The sequence below is a fragment of the Meriones unguiculatus genome, chromosome 10 (assembly GCF_030254825.1).
Source record: "Meriones unguiculatus strain TT.TT164.6M chromosome 10, Bangor_MerUng_6.1, whole genome shotgun sequence".
Classification (NCBI taxonomy): Eukaryota; Metazoa; Chordata; class Mammalia; order Rodentia; family Muridae; genus Meriones; species Meriones unguiculatus.
In genome coordinates, this window is record NC_083358.1 from 117,927,524 (window position 1) to 117,948,271 (window position 20,748).

The following is a 20,748-nucleotide window of genomic DNA, read 5'->3' on the forward strand; positions in this document are numbered from 1 at the left end:
ACCTTTAAAAGCTCATAGCTGAATTTATCCCAAGGAATATGTTCAAATCCAGGTCGGATGTTTGGTGTCTGGGCTCTTAGTGAGAGTCTCAGCAGCAGAGCTTTGCACCTTCCTATCTGTTTTCTCTCCGTCCGTTCCTCACTATAATGTAGCAACAACAGGCAGTAAAAGCATCAGTTAACTACTGTCATCAGACACAGTTAGCCAGCCTTAGCGCTTTAAAATGCTGCAATTCATCTTTTAAGACCTGGCAATGGAAACTTGGCACAAAGGCTGTAAAAACGTCTTCAAGTATAATTGGAGATATGTGTTAGCCATGTAGAGCAGAGTTTGTATTCTTCATGTAGTGGTCAAGGATTCTCTGAACTCCTTGAGGAAAATGAAGCCCCTAGTAGCACTTGATGTATCTCTCTGGAGTGAAGTATCCCAGCAAGAAGAAAGCTACCTTGTGCAGGAAGAGCTAAGGGGGCACTGGATTTTGGTTTGGTTTGGTTTTCTTCCTCTTTAGGATGTGATTCAATGTTTCTTGTGGAAGTCTATCTCTGTTCTCACTTTTACACTTTTGGTTATGGTCCTGCTTGCCTCAGTTCAAAGCGATCCATACCCTTTGCTAGCACTAACCCAGTTCACTTATCTGTCTTCCTTGTTTTCTGTTCAGGTTGAGTCACTTCTAGCCATTGTGCTGTAAATGCTTATGAGCCTCAGTGAGTGGATTAATTTAAAAAGAGACTTTAGCGAAACAAAACTTTTTTTCTGTTCCACGTTGTCAACCTCTTGGACTTGATTACAGCCATGTTTGCCCTGAGATTGAGTTGTGGTTTTAGGACTGAGGTAGTGGATGAAACACCTCCTCTCTGCTGTGGATAGGCAGCTGTTTCTGTCCCACTTCAGAGGACTCCCTGTGGCCTTTCTCTCATGCTTACGTGCATGTACATGGAATCAGTCCCCCAGCCTTTTCTTCCCTGTCTCTTCCTCTCTCCTCCCTCTCACTTCTGCTGTCTCTCTCCATTTATATGGGCATTTGCTAAGGAGAAGACCACGAGGCCCCTCTTCTTTGGCCTTCTAGAAGTTGCCAATACAGCATTGCTGTCTACTTCCCTCTTACTAGTTCTCAGCTGTCCTGGGTGGCGTCACTGCTACTAGTTGGCCCTCCCCCTCCCAGCACGCTTACCTGTGGCTGTCACTATACCACCCTGTGTTTAGAGAAGCGCTTAATTATGCTTGACAGTAGGTATTAATGAATTTAGGAGAGTTTTCTTGTTCACGTTGTGAAGTTGTCTGTGTGGCTTAGAGCTTGCTGTATTGGTTATTGGTTGCTGGCTGGCCATTTTGGAATCTGCCTTTCTTTGCTTCTAATTCACTTTTTTTTTTATAGGCATGCATAGTTATGCCTACCTTTTTATATGGGTGCTGGGGATTCGAACTCAGGTCCTCATGCTTGAAGAGCAAATCCTTTACCCAGGAGGCATCTCCATAGGTTTTTTTTATTTGCTTATTCTTCCGTGTTTTTTATATGTCACCCACCTCCCTTCCCACTCAAACTTTCTCCTGTTTTTTGTTTGTTTCTTTATGTCATCTGTATGGAAGGGTTTTTTATTAGAACTAGGAACTAAATTTTAATAGCAGACAGTTAAGATCTCCTTTTGAAACTCTTTTTTTTAAACGTAATACAAATGACTTAGTACTTGAATGGATGTTGACATAGAAATCCATAAACTTTGCTGATAGAATTGAATGTTAAGTGAGAATGTTTGCAGTATAAATCAAGTTGGTTTTGTTGGAATGCAATGATTTAATATGCATTTTAGTTTCTTGCTTTGGAAAGCTTGGGATTGAGCACACAACCTTACAGTTTTTAGTTTTAGTCTGTAATGGTCTAAGGGTTTTAATTTTTTAGCAGTGTATTTGATTTTTATTTAATAAGTTTTCCCAATTAAGCAAGTTATAGTTTACAGTATTGACCTTGAGACATTTGGAATGTGGAATCTTTGATGCTGAGGCACCTTGAGAGGCTGAGGGGGGCAGTCTTGGCTGATGGGAGATTCCTGTTTCCAGGGCCAGGTAGCATGCTGCTCAAAGCCACAGTCCTGGAGACAGATTTAAGTTGGGGTATACGAATGATTAGCTTTTGACCCCTTGTGGCATCTAACTCCACTACTAAAATAAAGGTGAACAATTGAGAAATATTAGAAAATTAACTTGTCCTCGGTGGCAGCTGAGTAATATGTTAAATGGAATGTTTTTCCTCTTTTACAGTATGATTTGCGTGATTAAATATGAAATAGAACTACAACCGATGGATAATCAGATACGTAAGGATAATGTTTGGAAAGCTGTCCTGAAGACAAGAGACTCAGTTATTGTAGCCTGGGGATTTTGCCTGGGGAAAAATATATTGTGCCTCAACAGCTGAAGGTCTATTCAGAAGGAAGCAAAGCAAGATGGCATCTGTTTCAACATGTAATTTTGATATTTTATACTTAATTTTATCCTTGGCAGAAATGTCAAGATATGCTAGCTGTTTCCCATCTCTGAAGATGTGTCTACACCAAATTGAACTGGGTGGGTAGAGTTCTTGAGAGTCAGAGCGCCTGTGTGGGAAGAGGAGGCACCTTTCGAAGTAATTCTCCGGAGAGTCCAAGCTCTGGTAAAATCAAGTGAAGGTAGTGCATTTCAGGGAGAGAGCAGCTTCAACTCCGCTGGGGGGCGCAGAAGTTTAAATTGCAATACTCTACTTGAATATGAGATTTCCTAGTGATATTTGTACCTACTCAAATTTTAAATAATGTGTTTATGTTCAGTATTTGTGTTCTAAAAAATTTTAAGCTCATCAAAGTTTGAATTGCCAAATCTAGAAACAACATGAATCTTACTCCTATTACCTTCTCTGCCACTGTTTTAGAGGCCAGATTCTTCTAGCTGTTGCATAAATTGTTATTTACATTAAAATTCACTTCCTACTAATGGGATAGCTACCTTTTTGTTTTCTACAAATGTGTTTCTTTTGTTTTCCCTACAGTGGAAGCACGCCCCCTCTAAGAAATAAAGTCCGTGCCACTGTTTATCCACCATACAGAGCTATTGTTTATTGTCTTTTAATCAAAAATCAGGTTTCGACATTTAATGACTTCGCTCTATTGAGCATTTTGCCGAGATGTAAGACTTTATGAAGAATAACGAACCCCTGGAACCCGACAGATCAAGGAGATGTGTATAATTTTGTTGTTTAACACACATACCAGCATTAATATTTATAATGGACTAAAGTATTTTGTATTTACACTTCCATCACCCTAAAACACATTCTATTGTTTTGAGACTTAAATGGCTCAAGATTTCTACACAGAAGAAAACATTTTGCAGGAGTTTTTCCTTCTCCTTGACTTGAATTTTCCCCAGGTGTTTGTTTGTTAAAGAGCAAACAAATGTCTTCCTGCTGGGGTTCTCACTTCCCACACAGCCTTGTGTGGTGTATGGACAGAAAGAACGGGCAGGTTGTGGACTGCCTCACCCCCACCTGCTAATGGAATGTGGAATTTTGGCCGCTGCTCACAACTCCTCAAGACCTGGGTGCTGTAGACGTAGTAGCTCTCCTTTCTTAAGTTTTACCTAATTATCAGACAGCACACCGAAGACTTGGTGTTGGCTTAAATACCAGTGTTGCTTCCTTAACATTTAAAATTCATAGAAATGGTAGATAAATACATTTTTGTTTGAGTAGAGGACTCATTTTTTATTAAAATACCCCTGAAAACTCACTTTTATTTCGAAGCCCATGATCAGCGGAAAATGTCTCCTTAGCCAGATGGGCAGTTATTTCTAAAGGCGGCTCTCTAGGTCAGGTTGAGCAGCAAATCACAGGCCTTCATTTTCTAACCGAAAGCAGTGATTTCAAGGAGCGAGGCTGCTGGCTAACTGACTGTCGTCTGAGCTTTTGTACTTGAAGAGGAGCTGAGCTAGGTAATGTGCACCCCCTCTTACTGGCATTCACCCCTGGGCTTGCCTTTCCTTGAGCAGACTGAAGCTTGGAAAGAGAATTACACATGGAACACAGCAAAGATTTTAGGCCCTGAGCAACTCAGCATAGAGTTCACATGTGGACAGGGGGCTGACTTCCTTCCTTTCTTTCTTTTTTTGATCTTCAATAATAATTTAAGAATGAAAAAGTACTTCCTCACCTCTTTCTCAGTTTTCCTTGAGCGAGGTGTGATGAGTTATGCACATTTTCCTTGCTAGGGTCAGTGTGCTCATAGCTCAGTTTCTGGGAGAACCGGCTCAGATATGGTGAACATTTCTACTGAAAGAATAGAGTTTAGGACTGCCTCTTTTATTTTCTTCTTCCCTTTTCCTTTGGTTTGTCTCCCTGAGGAAATAGAGATGACCTTCCATATACGCAAGTCCTTTGAACTGATGGAAGAATCTTTAGGCTTCACACCAACTTGGGCTTTGTTTTTAGTCACCCATTGAGTCCCTTTCCTGCCTGCTGTTGAGGAATGGACTTTATACAATTTGACTTTAAAAAAGTTAAAAGGCAAGAAGTGAATCTGGAAATGATGCTGAAGTGCAGATTCAAATCACAAATAAGGAAATGCACTGAGCACATTAAACAGCCAGAGAAATGGATTTCTGTCTTCTGTGGTAAGGTAATTGGGCACCACTGCTTGGCAGGGGCTGGCGCTCTGAGCCCACTCGGGCTGCCACAGGTTGATGGGCAGGTGATAAAGGCAGCTTCCACCGGGGTCTGCACAGGAGGCCTACCTAATATGCTGTCTGCCCTAAGGGCCTATGGGAACACAGTTGGATTATTATGTTAATGCATGAGCCTGCTGCCCTCTTCCCATCCCAGCTGGGTTCCCTGTTGTTAGGAACTGCTTTGGCCTGACAGTGGCGTAATATGCTTCATGATTGAAAGGGCAAAGGGCCTTGAAAGGAAAAAAAGGAAAGAGAATAGGCTTGCACAGATATGCAAATGAGGGCAGGAGCTCTGCCGGAAGATTTTACCCTGAGTAGAGAGGGAAAGTTTATTTGGAAGTTATCCTAGTGCTCAGTGAAGCCCCCCATTCTTTTTTAAATTAATTTATTTATTTATTCTCACTTCTTTGTTAGCCTTGGTTTCATTGCTGATGTTTTGGTATTTGCTGCTGGGATGTGCTTCTTCAGTTGATACTGGAAATGGAGATGCTCTAACTTCTTCATTTAGTGTCCGTATCAACAGGAACTCTTCCTTTTGCCTCTATCATTTACTACTCACTCTCTGGTTATTCTGTTATATTTTATAGAACATGTATTTTTAGGATACTAATGGATTTATATTTTGTGTTAAACCATCAGTTTTATTTCTCGTCATTTTTGATACAGGTTTAAAAACCAGCTTAAAAGGGGTATCTTTGCAGTGGGTGAGGTGAGGTTAGGCTATTTCTTGGCTTTATGTATTTTGTATGAGTGGAATTTCCTTTTTTAATATAATATTTTTATTGGTTCTTTAAGAATTTCAAGCATTTTTTTGTAGTATTTACCCCTTACTCCTCCCCACCTCGCAAACCCCTTCCTACTTCCCCTCTTCTGTGCTGCGCTTACACTCACAGGTAGGTGTGAGTTCCTCCTCTGGGCCGTGGTTGATTGTTAGTGACCACACCCTGACAGACTCTTTCTCCCCCAGAAGCATCAGCTGCCACTCGCTCCTCATCCTCCTCACTGTCCACCGACTGGAATTTCAAACGCACTGGACTCATTCAGTCTTTCTAGTATCACCTTCACTGTAGTGCAGAATGTGGTTTTTGATGTCTAGAAACCTGCTGAAATTCCTGTCAGAGGATGTGTGAGTGCGGACAGTTTGAGGGTGGCATGTGACTGGGCATTGTTTTGCACACGTCTTGTGTCTTTTCTTAGGAGTTGGCACTCCTCCTGTTGAGTGGGTGATATTTACAAGGATGGTACATGCACCGAGCCTGGACACACAAAGGGACTGAGAGCAGCGGGGCTGCTGTGCCTACCAGCATCTCTTTCCCAGATCAGCGTTCCTGTGTGTGATTGGGGCGGCTTGTAGAGTTATAAGGAGAATTCAGATCCTCATGTCAGCAAGTTTACAAAACCGGGGCTGTCCTGGGCTTCATAAGGTAATCACAATTATCTATGTCTAGTTGAAAAACAAAACAAAACAAAAAAAAACCCCACAAGATTACATTCATGAAAACGTAACTTCACAAACACTATTTTAACTCAGCATGGAAATTGTGTGGTATCTCGTGTCAGAGCAGAAAGGTGACTTGTCCTGAAAGGGTCTTTGTTGCTGAGGAGATGGCTCACGGATAAGAATGCTTGTGCACACAGGACGAGTGTTCCCAGCACCTATACGCAAGAACTGAACACGGATGTGCCCACCTGACACAAACGGGAGGACAGCGGGCCTTGCTGCTCATCTAGTTGAAAAACCGCAAGCTCCAGGTTCAGTAAGATGCACTGTCTTAGCCGGGCGCAGAGGTGCACGCCTGTGATCCCAGCACTCAGGGCAGAGGCAGGAGGATCTCTGTGAGTTCAATACCAGCCTGTTCTACAAAGTGAGTCCAGGACAGCCGAGGCTACACAGAGAAACCCTGTCTCAAAACAAAACAAAAAACAAAAAAGGGAGATACTCTGTCTTAAGGGGATAAAATGGAGGGTGATAGAGGAGAAGATATGCTATCCTCTGGTATCTGTGTGCACACACACTAACATACACACACACATATACTCAAGTACATGTACATACATACCTATTCACATATCACACATACAAATACAGACATATATATACCACACATATACATGCACACAAGCATACATATATATATATATACTCAAAAAAACACATATCATACACGTACATACACCACACATCACAGACATACATATCATACATCATATACAAACACACATATACATACATGCATATACAAACACACATATACACACATGCACATCACATACATATATAACACGTCACACAAACACACATACATATGCATACTCACCCATCACGCACATACCATACATATATATGTTACACATATCTGCTCATGGTTGTACATCTGTATGTCCACTGTATCCTTGGATAAAGTGTGAGTCTGTATTTTGGGATCAGGGGTCTCCTTGGGAATGTCTGCAGAGGTCCTCTGGCCCAGGGCATCCTTTAGCATTTGAAATAATAGACGGAGCGTGGGCCCTGGTTGGTAACACTGAGAAAGGACTTTAAAAGAAGGCCTACACCCACAAAGGAGGTGAAGAGATAGTGAAAAGAGCATACTTTTTTATGTCCCCTTTCTCCCAACAGGTAGTGTAGGACTTAGGCAGGCTGGAAGATCATAGTTACTGTAACAGTGACTATGGAGCACATGGAGAGACCCAACACTGGGGAAATAATAAAGTCTGCCCTAGAGAAGGCCTGATTTTAAAGACACTTCTTGTCTTTTTGAAGGAGTCTGTGCCCCTTCACCAACCCCCAAGTGTAGCCCAGCCTGTCTTCACGCTCAGTCCTATTTCAGTGTCCTGAGTGGTGCGATTCCAGGTATGCACCACCAACTACACTTTGTTTGCTTTTAATGAAAAATTACATGTATGTATGTATGTATCTATATCTGTCTATCTACCTACCTACCTACCTACTTATCTTTGTCTGTCTATCTGTATCTATCTATCTATCTATCTATCTATCTATCTATCTATCTACGTATCTATCTGTCATCATCTATCTATCTATATATGTAACTATCTAGCTGTTGTGTTACAAGGGACATACATGTGCTAGGGCACTTCTATGTAGGTCAGAGGATGACTTGGAATTTGTTTTCTTTCCACTGTGCGGGACCTAGGGATTAAACTCATGGTGTCACAGCAAGCGCCTTTACTGGCTGAGCCATTTGTTGGCCCATACTTTGCCTTTTAAAGTAGCTTTGGCTTTTTCACCCACTGAGCTCTCTTACAGACTGACAAGTTCTTGAGAACAGGGATCACTTCTAGTTTCCTAGTTTCCCAGATACTGCAGAATCGATCGCATTCTTCTTGACTGAATACAGATGCTGATTTTAAGGATAGCATTCAGATTCAGTGGGACTCCAGGCTCCTAGGCCTCTGGCTTAGAGCTTCTCTTACCTCTGTGGTACTGCTTTCCAGAAGGCCTTCTGTGCCTTTGGTTGAAGTCTCTTCTCAGCCTCTCTGGCCTCCTCCCTTTCTGCAGCGAACTGTGCCCCCAGTGCTGGGTTCACGGCAGGCTGTGCCATGCCAGGCTGAGGAGTGAGCGCAGGTTTCCTGCTTCGCTTTACCCTCGGAGCCTCCTCCTCCGTCAAAAGTCGTTTGTGTGTAGGCTTTCAAATATACCAGGAACTTTGTGTTTGCTTCCGGACTCTCAGTTTGCAGGTCACTGATGGAAGGTTTTGTGCCCTCAGCTACTGTGGTGCTGCTTGGATGGGCGGTTAGGAATAGCGATGTTCATTTAGTGTTCGCAGTGCCAAGGCCTTGCATGGCTCATTTCAGTACTCGCAAAATTAATGTAAGCAGATACCATCGCACCCTCCAGAGACTGTGCGGACCTGGGTAAACTAAGTCCAGGCCCTCTGAGGCTTGCATGTCTCCTCACTGTTGCAGACAATTAACTACATACTAGACCACCTCTAGTCCTCTCTCCAAACCTTTGTTAGGCTTTTGCTGTGACTGAATACTGCAGGCTAGATATTTATACTGATGGAGGTTGACTTAGCTCATGGTTCTCAGAGTCGGGAAGTCCAGGAACATGGTGCTTTCATCTGCTCAGCTTCAGGTGAAGGTTGCTTTCCTGCTGTGTGAGTTGGCAGAGGCATCACACGGGGAGTCAGAGCAACCATGCCTGCCCATCATTCCACCAACAGTTTGATCATGAGGTAGAGCTCTCTTGGCTCAAACACCTGGGCTTTCAGTCTCCTTATTCCCTGGTGCTGGAAGCCAAGTTGTGGTGAACTGCCGGGACACAAAGCACACAGTGTATCCACAGTTAACCTTACTCAGACATACCACACAAGGCATGACCTATCACATGGATCATAGACGCTGATCATGGGAGCATGGGCGAGCAAAGAAAGAAGGCATTGTAAGGAGTATACACAAAACTGCTTTACTTGTGTGTTCCTGCATGTGTGTGCATGTGTGTGAACATGTATGCACACACGCAAAGGCCCACATATGCAGGTGCCTGTGGAGGTCAGAAGAGAATGTCAGGTGTCCTGGAGGCAGAGTTTCAGGTGGTTGTGAGCTGCCTCTTGTGGGTGTTGGAGACCAGACTCGGGTCCTCAGCTAGAGCACAGTGCTCTTAGCCATGGGCCGCCTGCAGACTTGGAGAGGCTCTAAACCCCGCCTTCTGTAGGTGGCTGTCACGTGATCACTGAGCATGTATGAATGATCTCAAAGGAAGAAGTAAGAGCTAGCTCAACTCGTCCACTCTGCTGGGTCGCAGAGCCACAGCAGCTGTGGAAACATGTCAGCCAGCAGGGGACAGACAGTGCAAGGAGAGGACAGTGCAAGGGCCTGGAGATGACAGCTACACACAGTCCCTGAGAATAAAAGGGGAAGGTTGCTCTGGAGATGTGGATAGCGCGGGCAATTCCCCATCTCTATGATAAAGCTCAACTCTACCTCAGGAACCAACCCTAGCTTTCAGTAGTATCTTGGGGTTGGCAGAAAGTACCCCAAATACACAACTTCTTAAAGACTCTTTTCAAAGCTTACCCATCAGAGACAAAGGCAACTTCTGAATTGGAAGGATTATTATGGTCTGCAGGTTTTCCCCTAAATGAGGTGTTAGCTATGCAGAACTGGTAAACCATGTTTTTTTGTGTTTACCTCTTATGAGTGTGAGTTCAGAAGTGAAATCTATTTTCACCCTGGATTCTGTAAATTTGGTGTTTCCTAAACACTTTACTCAGGAATGTCTCTCATGGGTTTATGCTTCAAGAAGTTGGTCCCCAGCTTGCAGCACTATTTTGTAGGCCATGGGGCCTGGCTGGTGGAAGCAAGTGACTAGAGATGGGCCTTGCAGGCTTCTGCACCTTTAGTTCCCACTGTCAGATCTTGTAGATGTGATGGGCTACAATCCTCTGAAACCCTGAGTCCAGAAAAGTCTGCCTCCTCTTAAGTTTTTTCTGTCAGGTATTGTGCAACTGACAAATTTCTCTGAGCCTTATGGTTCTATTTATAGAACGGAATCATGCTTCAGGCTTATTGTGAGGCTAATAAAATAACATTTTTCTGGAATACAGATGTTCTGTGAGGGTCAGCTTTTTATTTTTTTAGGATGCTATTTTGAAGAAACAGTCATGGAATAAATTAATCATCCCATCAAAAATTACTCAGAACATTTTGTTGTTGTTTCCTATTTAAATTGTTTTTGTTTTTGTTTTTCAAGACAGGGTTACTCTGTGTAGCATTAGCTGTCATAGACCAGGCTAACTTTGAACTCACAGAGCTCTCCTGCCTTTGCCTCTCAAGTGCTGGGATTAAAGCTGTTCCCTACTATCATCCAGCTGCTGCTGCTGCTTTGTTTCTTCTCTTCCTCTTCTTCTCCTCCTCCTCTTCTTTCTCCTCCTCCTCCTCCTCTTCCTCCTCTTCCTCCTTCCCCGTCCTCCTCCTCCCCCTCCTCTTCCTCCTCCTCCTTCAATTTGGAGACAGCACCTGCTCTGTAGTCTTGGTCTAGATTTTACTTGGTAGCCCAGGGTGCCTCTTAGCAGTACTCCCTGCTCCAGAGTCTCCAGAGTCGTGGGATGGTAGGCATGAGCCCCTGTACTTGGCTAGAAAAACATACTTGGTCCTTATAAAAATTGTATTACATCACTTCTAAGACTGGGAGCTACTGATACAGGGACAAAGATACGGAACTCAGTTTGGTTAACCAAACCCTTGGAAGTGAGTTTTTCAGTTGTGATGAAGCTAAGTCAAATGGGAGCCATGTGGGGCCAATTCCAAGGGCTCTGGAGGTGAGGCAATTTGTTTTGTACTTGTGTCCATGCTTTGTTCTCTCCAGGCTCAACTCCAGCCCCTTAGCTTCCATAATAAAGTCTTCAGTCCTATACATTTTTATTAAACATCTTTTTTTGGACTCCCAATTTGCATTTCAGATAATGTAACAAAATGTATGTGTTTCAAATATTCACTGTATAATTCCGATTAGACTGTGTAATCCCTCAAAAGATGTTAATTGCAATTTAAATTCACACTGAATTTAATTAAGTGAGTTGGGGATTAGAAAGTAGATGTAAGGAGTAGTTAAGGGAATTCATTTAAGAAAGACATTCACATTTTTCTCTAAAAGATGTAAACCTTTTTCAGCTTTAAGATTAGAAAGGACAGAAATGCAGAGAAGGAAGAAAAAAGCAGGCTAAATGACATCTTAGGGAAATCTTTAATTATGATTCAGATCTTGAATTTAAGCTAACTGTGGGTAGAGGTGGAGGGCTGATTTTAGTAACCTCATTTTTGTTCTCAAGGAGTCTGTCTGTGCAAGTTGACTCACTTCGTGGCTGATACAGACCACAGTTAGATGCCTCAGGACTCTGGAGAGCGAATGGCTGGGACTTGCAGACAATGCTTAGGACGTGGTAAATGCCACCTGATTTTTCAGTCCTTGCAACCTTCAGGCTACGGTGGTTATTTGATGGATAAATAGATTCTCTGTGGCTGCCACTGTAACCTTGGATGAACCAAGACTGGCTTCTTTTTGTCTGTTTCAGTATAGCATGCTGGCTGTTGTCAGTGACAAGTGGCTGGGGAGATGGCTCAGTCCTTAAGAGCTAGTCCCACTCTTCAGAGCTCATGGCTAGCTGCCAGTGTCCATCTCAGGTAACTCCAAACTGACTGCAGGAGCAGGGGGCCTGCTGCCCTCTTATGGCCTTTGTGGGCACCTTCGTTCCCATGACACACATACACATAGGCACCACATACATGTCATTAAAAAACAAAGCAAAACAAACAGAAACTTTTGAAAAAATGTTAAAAAGCACTACCTTTGAGAAATTGGATCAAAAACTTTTTTCCACAAGGCTGCCAGAGTTCAGTTACGCCCACAAACCCTTGTTTCTCATAAGCTTTCTCAGGGATAAGCTTTAAATCACAGGAGGTTAAGATAGCCCAAACATAGTTTTCAAAGCAAAATCAGTAGTTTTTCTTGTAAGACCTGGGGTCTCACAGCTCAGGAGTTCAAGATCGCGCCCTTCCCAGAAACTCCCCCAGACCAAGACTCGTTGCAAAAGCAAGAGGTTTATTAACCATTGTACAATGGGGTCACCCCTGCCAGGTCAGCAAAGAGTGGCACCGGGAGACAAAGGCCTTTAGGTTTTTAAAAGAAAAATTGCGGGAGATTTGAAGTTGTAGTTTTGGCAATTTAGGATTGGATGAAGAAGTTATAAAGTAAGATAATTGGTTAGTCTTAGGTGCTCAAGCTTGGCCAGTCCAGCCAAGTGTGGATGCAGCTGCAATTGAAGGTGGGGGTGGTTAGCTCATCCTTGAAGATTAGGGCTGCGGGCTCTTGGCTGAAGGTCAGTAGCTACTCAGAAGAAGTCTAGGTTTGTTGCTAAGAAACGCTATCTCAAGGACAAGGGTCTGGTCCTTCTTTTGCTGAGTGAAGGTCATTGCTTGCTTGTCCTTTTTTTATATCTGTCCTCACAGATAGGGTCACATTCCTTCACTCTCTGGAAAGGTACTAAGAGGCTTTAGCTTAACCTGGACCTAAAACTCAAAACTATAGGCTTTAGAAAACATATAGGTTACAAAGTTAGCCTAACCCTTTCATTCTCTCAAGTTATTTATTTTCTTGTGTGTATATAAATAGAAAGATAGTAAGCTCATAAACCTGTTTCTAGTGGCTTTCCTCAATAATCTGATACTCACATTTCTGGGGCAGAGGTTTTGGAAAAAGGAAGAGATGGAGAAGAGAGAAGAGATAAAGGGGCAAGAGTGTGTTACCCACAGACTACCCAATACTTTGGTGGTCTTTATAAACGAAAATTGTAATTTAATCAAGTAGTTAACTGATTGGGATTTGAGGCAGGGTCTCGCTGTGTACTCTGGCCAACCTTGGCGCCTCGCTGCAGTCTCCTCTTCCCTGGGAGTACAGATGTGCACCACCACACCCTATTTACAGAGAGTTTAGCGGTAACTCCAGCAGGCACAGCAGCGGCTCTTGTCTGCAAACAGCTCTGTGTGGAGCTGTTTGATGGGCAGCTGCAGACCGGAAGCCATGTCTTCATTTTGTAGGAAATTGAGTGTCTAAAAAACAAGTTAAGAATCTCACACTAGACTTGCCTCACCTCTTATATGGAATAGGTTAAAGAGAAGGCTTTCCAAAGAGTATAATGAGCTTTGTTTAGAAGGAAATCAAAACCTGTTCTGGGGCTTTCAGCATGTAAGCGTTCCTCTTTCCTCTTCAGTCTGTGGTCTTAGACCCTGACTTGTCTTTCTTGCAGTCTGCCATCAGGCCACGGCCGCGTCTTCAGTTATTTGTGATTTATTCCCTTTAGAAATGATCACTTTGATAATGATAGAAAAGGGTTCTTTTCTAATAACAAACAGTTACTGCTATTTATATTGAAGCGATTAGTTTACATGTTCACATGCCTAGGTGTAATTTTGGCCTGAGTACCAAGAGAAAGGTTCTTGCCATTCATTCTCACAGCACACTGCTTGTCAACAAACTACTTGATTGCTGTACTGCACAGGACAGTGGGGCCAGCTTTTATGTCCCTATATGGTTCTTTTTATTTTAAAAGCTTTATATGCTTCTAGTGATAATCGAGAAAATATAACCAAGTCATTTCTTTGCTGACCAGTAGATAATCACATTTTTAGGTGTTTTCAGTGTGTCCTTAGCCCTTCATAAACTTATTTTATTATTTAACATGCTATTATGAAAAGTCTTTTATTGTCACCGTATCATTTTCTTAGATATTCTTTTTTCCTTTTGGAGCTAAGGGGAGGACCTATCCTTGTCTGAGCTAAGTCCCCAAACCCTTCTGGATGAGTGTTTAGAAGTGGCATCATTGGGTCAGTGGAATGTGTGACGTTTTGTTTATGGTTGTGAGCCTAGCCTTTAACGACCAAGCCATACCGCCAGCCCAAAATGTGACATTTTTAAGACTGATGAAGATGCTGATGCTGGCCTATCAGGACTGGAAAGGTACCCCTTTCCCCAAGCCCCTCTCAGTCACACACACATAGTTCTTTTAAAATATTTTACAGAAATATTTATTCAGTAAATAGTTTCATTCACCCCACTCATTTCTATCACTCCTATTCTCAAGGCAGGGTTTTCTTTTGTAGTCCTGGCTGTCCTGGGCTCACTTTATAGACCAGGCTGGCCTCGAACTCACAGAGATCTGCCTGCCTCGCCTCCCTGAGTGTTGCCACCCCGCTGTTGACACTCCTATTTTCCAGTGTAACTAGGAGGTGACCTCTACGGTGATTCTGTTGCTTAGTTGCTGAATGCGTTGTTGAACGAGCTGCTAACCCTGTTACAGGTGGGGCCTGTGGAAGCACCTGCCCACAAGGCCACTCAGCTGAACTTACATAAGAACATCTGGGCTGCTGTTGTTTGTGAGTTATCTTCGCGGGCCTTTTTTTTTTTTTTTTTTTTTTTTTAAGGGAAAGTCACTTACGATATAAAACGTTTGACCAGAAGAAAGCCTCAGGTTGTCAGAGTTACTTACACCCCGCTGTTCAGCCTGGGCCTCTTTATTAAATCATCTCCTGGCAGTCCATTAGTTGTGGTGTTACGGCGATTGCATGGCCCACTAAGCTAATCCACCTCCAGTCACTAGCAGAAGGGCCCCCTTAATAAAAATTTAAGTCTGTTTAGTGCTCTGCTGCTTGCTGACTACTGTTGCACTTTTTAGTGTCTGTGTGATCTCCTTGCCATGTATTTTTGATACTCATATATATCCTATCTACATAGTATATTAGAGTCGGATAAAGATTAATGGTGTGGGAAGGAAGAGTGTTTGGAAGCTCTTCCTTGTCATTCCAGTTTAGCCGCCGTCAGCTGTCATGTCCTCTCAGGAAGTCCCCTTCCCGCTAGGCGACTGTCCGGTTAGGACACTGGGTGACTTTCTCTACCTCTTCTGTCGGGATCACTCTATTGTTTATAGATATAAATGATGCCTTGAAGCTTGTCTTTAAACTCAGCTGTGATTTTTTTTTTAATTTTTATGTTTTTAATATTACAGTTTATTAACTTTGTATCCCTGTTGTATCCCACTCCCTCTTTCCCTCCCAATCCCACCCTCCCACCCTCATCTCCTCCCTGCCCCTTTCCAAGTCCACTGATAAGGGAGAACCTCCTCCCCTTCCACCTGATACTGGTTTATCAGGTGTCTTCAGGACTGGCTGCAAAGTTCTCCTCTGTGGCCTAGCAAGGCTGCTTCTCCTGGGAGTTGGGTGGGGGGAGGTCAAAGAGCCCACCATTGAGTTCATGTCAGAAACAGTCCCTGTTCCTCTATTAGGGTACCACTTGAATACTGAGCTACCAAGGGCTACATCTGAGCAGGGGCTCTAGGTTGCATCCATACATGGTCCTTGTTTGGAGAAACAGTCTCATAAAAGACCCTGTGTCCAGATATATTTGGTCCTGTGGAACTCCTGTCCTCTCCAGGTCGTATTAACCACCCCCCATCCTTTTTTTTTTTTTTTTTTTTTTTTTATTCCCTGCATTCTGCCGGAGGAGGTTTGGTTATGAGTCTTAATATCTGCTTTGATACACTGCTAGGTAGAGTCTTTCAGAGGCCCTCTCTGGTAGGCTCCTGTCCTGTTACTTGTTTGCTCCTACATCCAATGTCCATCCCATTTGTCTTTGTAAGTGAGGATTAATCATTGTACCCTGGGTCCTCTTTCTTGTTTATCTTCTTTAGGTGGATAGATTTCAGTATAGTTATCCTATCTTATAGGTCTAGTACCCACTTATAAGTGAGTATATACCATGTGTGTCTTTCTGCTTTTGGGATACCTCACTCAGGATGATCATTTCTAGGTCCCACCATTTGCCTGCAAATTTCATGATTTCCTCGTTTTTGATTGCTGAGTAGTATTCCATTGTGTAAAAGTACCACAATTTCTGTATCTGTTTCTCAGCTGAGGGACATCTGGGTTGTTTCCAGGTTCAGCTGTGATTTTTATAGGACATAAAAAGAATCACCCTGTGCTGCCCTCTGTATAAGTCAGAGAAGATTCACATGATCAATGGCAACTGTAAAGGAGAAAGTTCACCCAACTAACCTAACAGAATCAGCATCCCATAGGTGCTGAAAAGTGTATTCAATTAGTCTTTATTTGAAAAAAAAATTTTTAAATTTTAATAGTGAGCTTATCTTTTATTATCTATTTAGCAAAATCCGAGTCATAACCATTTGCTAGTTGTTGACATATCTAAACAGAGAGTTGTCCTAAGACAATGGCAGGTGGTAGTCCCCATCCTCCTACAGCAAGGTGGAAGGTAGAAGACCAGAGAGTTCCTGGAAGCGTGCCAGCACGTTATATTCAGTGGCACCGGAGACCCCACCTCACACAGGGTGGAAGGTGGCACTGACCTCCGGGGTCATTCTCTAAGCTTCCCACGTGTGCCATGGCCTGCACTCACAGGTAGGAGTGCGAGTGGGCACGTGCGCAGGCACACACACACACACACACACACACACACACACACACACTTTTAAGATGTTATTCTAATCACTTTTTTTATTTTTTGTGTTATAGATGGAACTTAGGGCTTCCAGAATATTCGGCGAGCATAGTACCATTGAGTTCCATCCCTGCCCACTGACCACTTTTTATTATTATTTTTAAAAATGATTTTTATTACATCGTATGTACTGGAGAGTGTGTGTGACAGTGCACCTGTGTGGTAGAGGACCTCTTGGAGGAGTTGTGAGTCTTGGGGTAGGTTGTGGCGCGTGGCACAGACACCTTCCGCCCTGAGCCCTCCCGCCGCCTGTGCCCGCTCTGCTGTAAGCACTTCTGCCGTCTTTGGCTCACACCTTACTGACTTTGGGATTGCATTCATGTAATTAAATCCTATCTCTTCCTGCAGCTGGACGGAACAAGCTGTGTGTGTTCTGTTTGTGATGTGATGCAGGGGTGGAAGGCGTGTAAATTCAGTAAGCACGAACCCCCGAGGAAACCCGCAGAGATTTGTGCCACAGAGCCGGTGCGGTGTGGCTGCAGGAAAGATGATGTTTTTTCCGGGGATCCTTTTAGAAATGTTCCTTTTTCACCTGCTATGATTACTTTTTGTTTCCTATGTCAGAGAACAGACATTTGTATAAATGACATCAGCTGGGCCATAGGTTTTCTGACATTTTATATGATGCCATGTTACTAGATCTCACAATAATCTTCTAAAGCCTATGTTCTGATTCTCAGTTAGTACGTTGGCTGGATCAAACGGTTCTGCTCCGACTGCGCTTCATGGCTAACTCTTCCTTGGCTCTGTGTTGGGCTGCCGTGGGGCCCAGCAGCTCTCAGTTGGTGACTTTGTGCTTTCCCCACTGAGCTACCATAGCACTCTCGTCTGCAGTCTGCGCCTGCAGAAGCTCTTCTGTGTTTGCTTCTCTTTATCTTTTCTTTTCCTTCTGTTTGCTGTTCTGTGCACCTCGGTCAGCAGTCCATCTGCCCTCCAGTCAGTTTCCTCTCTATGGCTTCTCAGGAAGTGTTGAAATTAGGCAGAGACCAACTTTGTTCTTGTTCTTTTTTTCTTAGGAAAAGTGATGCCTTGAAAAATAAGCACAATAGGCAGATAAAGCTAATTTTAGAAAGTTGGCTTATTGACCTAGTCTGTTCTGAAAGCCCCGTTGATGCTTTAGAGGACAATGACTCTAGGTGATATGAGAGCTTTGGCATGTTAATACTGGAACTTTAACTATAGCTACAAAACTATAGCTCTTAAAATGTATTTGTGTTTCGGAGTATGTCTGTGGGAATACTTAGGCAGCTCTGAGAGCATGCACGTGTGTATGTATAGATGCCAGAGGTCAGTCTTGGGTGTGACTTCTCAGGATGGCTGTCTGCTTATTTGTGAGGCAAGCTCTTGAACTAGGCCACCTGGCCAGTGAACCCTAGACATCCCTCCAGCCCTAGCTCTGGTATTGCAGGCATGTGCTAGCTGATTACACATCTGGTTCCATGGGTCTGGGGGCTTGAACTCAGGTCCCTCCCGTACCCGCACTGCAAGCATTTTACTGCCAGCCACCCCCCTGAACCACATTGCTAATTAGGAATTTAAATTTTTCTCTTGTTGGTGTTTTGTAGGTTTTAGAAACCATGTTCAGTATCTTTTTCCTGTCTTTATATTACTTGTAGGTAGCATAATTTACATTTAAAATTATTCCTTGTTGGTGTATGGAAGTATGTTGTTTTGTATGTAGATTTTATGCTCTGCAGCAGTGAAAGCAGCACCTACTTTTCCTTCTTTTTGAGGGGAGCTGGGGCAGTGGAATATTTGAATTCCTGGTTTATTTCATCCTTTCTAGCTGTATTCCATATTTCACAGCTAAGACTTTCATGACAGTCAAGGTAAAAATCAAACCAGATTAGGAAGGAAAAGTTAAAGTTTATTAATGCATGAAAGAAATACATGCAGGCTTATGCAGGAAACCACAGAATTTGGAAGTTAGATGTACAAAGGCAGATGACTGCAGGTTGGCTTTTATAACAAAACAGGGGAAGTTGTTTTACCTTAACCATGCCTGGTTATCACACTGGACGATTCCACATAGTAGAGGGCTGGCCAATAACTGTTTTAGCCAGTTTTTGAAGGCAGTTTAAATTTCATTTATAATTATCAGAGGCATTTAAAAGGTAAACCCAAATTAAGTTTCATTTCTCTTTGCAAATTAAAAAAGTTAATGCCATTTTCGTGGCCTAGCTGGCTTCTTTTCTCTGAACTTTTATTCCAGGTCTTCACTGCCAGGCTTAGAGAGAAACGCAGTGAGGATACACCCTCTTTCATTGCTGTTTTCCAAACATTTGGGTATTTACTATTGGGTTTAGTGTTCAGGTGTTCACTCATAATGGTCTCCTCACCAGACAGAAAATCCACATGGAAAATCCACACATGCACATTTGTCTTCTTTGTGGGCACGTCACGTGTGTGGAGGTCGGAGGCTGAAGTTCATTTTGCTTGCTGAGGCAGGGACTCTCACTGAACCCAGAGAGTATCAGCTTCTCCGGCCTCGGTAATCAGCTTGCCCTAGTGGGTCCTCTCTGCCTTCAATCAAGTGCTGGGATTATTGGTGCTCTGTCCCACCCACCTGGCTCCTGTGGAGGTTCTTGGGCTTGCACACTGAGGGCATTCTCTGCTGAACCATCTTTCCAGCCTCTAGCTTTTTGAGTTTTTAACTACAGTTATACGTGTCTCACTCTGTGTCCCAGGCTGCTCTTGAAGTTTGGTTCTCGTCCTGAGTCCTGGGAATAGAAGCAAGTGTCACCATATCCATCTTGAATTTTGTCACATAGTTTTGAAATGGCCACTTAAAAAAAATCACTGATAAGTGAATAAATAAATAAATAAATTAATTAAAATCATTGATAAGGTAAATGGCCTTGATTGATTTTTCAAATCATAAATCAGTTACTTAGTTCTAAAGTACATCCCATTGCACAATGGGGATTTCTGCATATTGTGAGATTCTAGTAATTCAAATTTATAAGAGCCTTTGTGCCTATCTATGTACATGACGGTTATTATTTTATATCTTCAGATGGCTTTTATAAAATGATTTTCCTTCATCTTGTATTTTCTCAGTGAGATTACACGAAGTTACTATTTCATCTTGAAATGTTGTTGGGGGCTGTGTGGTGGGTTCAGCAGGTAAAAGCACTCGCTGCCTAATGACCTAAGCTGCATCTCCAGAGCTTACAGGGTAGAAGAAGAGAACAGACACACACAACCTGTCTTCTAGGCTCTGTATTGCACCATGGGGTATGTACATGCACACGTTATATCAGGGCCAATACTACATACTGGCGTCTCTTCCTCTTGAGCCAACTCAACATTTACTACGCAGGACTTGTAATAGCAATAATGAGGGCGATTCCTTGTGAAAAAAAAAATAATCTCAAATCTGTCAGAAAAGAGAAGAAATTGGTATTGAAAATGTGATTTCTGACATGTGCTCTGAATCTGAAACTCTAGAAGAGCTAGCCAGCTTCTGACTCTGAAAGGGCAGACAGGCCTTGTTGGTAGTGGCTTCAGTGGCATCACCTTTTTGAGGGAAAGAGCCTCAATTGCATGGCCTGTGAAGGTGCATGGCAGCTCCGTGACTCTACAGTAAGTTCATTTCCCCGAAGATGGTAGGAAAGCGATTTTATTGCTAATGAAAAGCTGATGAGAGAGCTATTGCTGAGGGATTGATCCATTGCCCTCTTAAGAAGCTCTGAGTCCCTAGCCCTAATGGATGGAAAGGAGCAGAAATAACAGAGTTGAGTAGCTGGAGTCTAAAATGTGTAAGAAACACTAGCTTGCTTTGACATGGGTTGTCACTTCCGTTTTGAGGATGCCCTTCTACATAAAGTGCCAGGGGAGTTCTTGGCCAGATTTCCTCCTGGTTTGCTGAGAGCTCCCTCCATGGTTGGCATTGAATAGAGCTTCCATTAATTGATCAGAGATATACTTGTTGTGTGCCACTAGGAGCTACTGAAATGTACCTTCCACCCCTGAAGGAAAGCAGAGTCCTTAATTGCCAGTTTCTTTTCTTTTTTAACTCTTCG

At 43.0% G+C, this 20,748-nt stretch overlaps 1 protein-coding gene across 7 annotated transcripts in view; it reads left to right on the forward strand.

Annotated features, from left to right (window-relative positions):
- The window catches only part of Slc10a7 (solute carrier family 10 member 7), a 210,100-nt gene that overhangs the window by 39,081 nt on the left and 150,271 nt on the right, over positions 1-20,748 (forward strand). The window contains exon 6 of one of the 7 annotated variants that reach the window (XM_060393197.1): positions 2,257-3,069. The exons of 5 other annotated variants lie outside the window; for them this stretch is intronic. In XM_060393197.1, coding sequence (XP_060249180.1) covers positions 2,257-2,413 — 157 coding nt within the window. In that variant the 3' untranslated portion in view covers positions 2,414-3,069. Of the gene's footprint in view, positions 1-2,256; positions 3,070-20,748 lie in introns of those variants that run through there. One more of the 7 variants, XM_021645312.2, reaches the window with a different exon arrangement.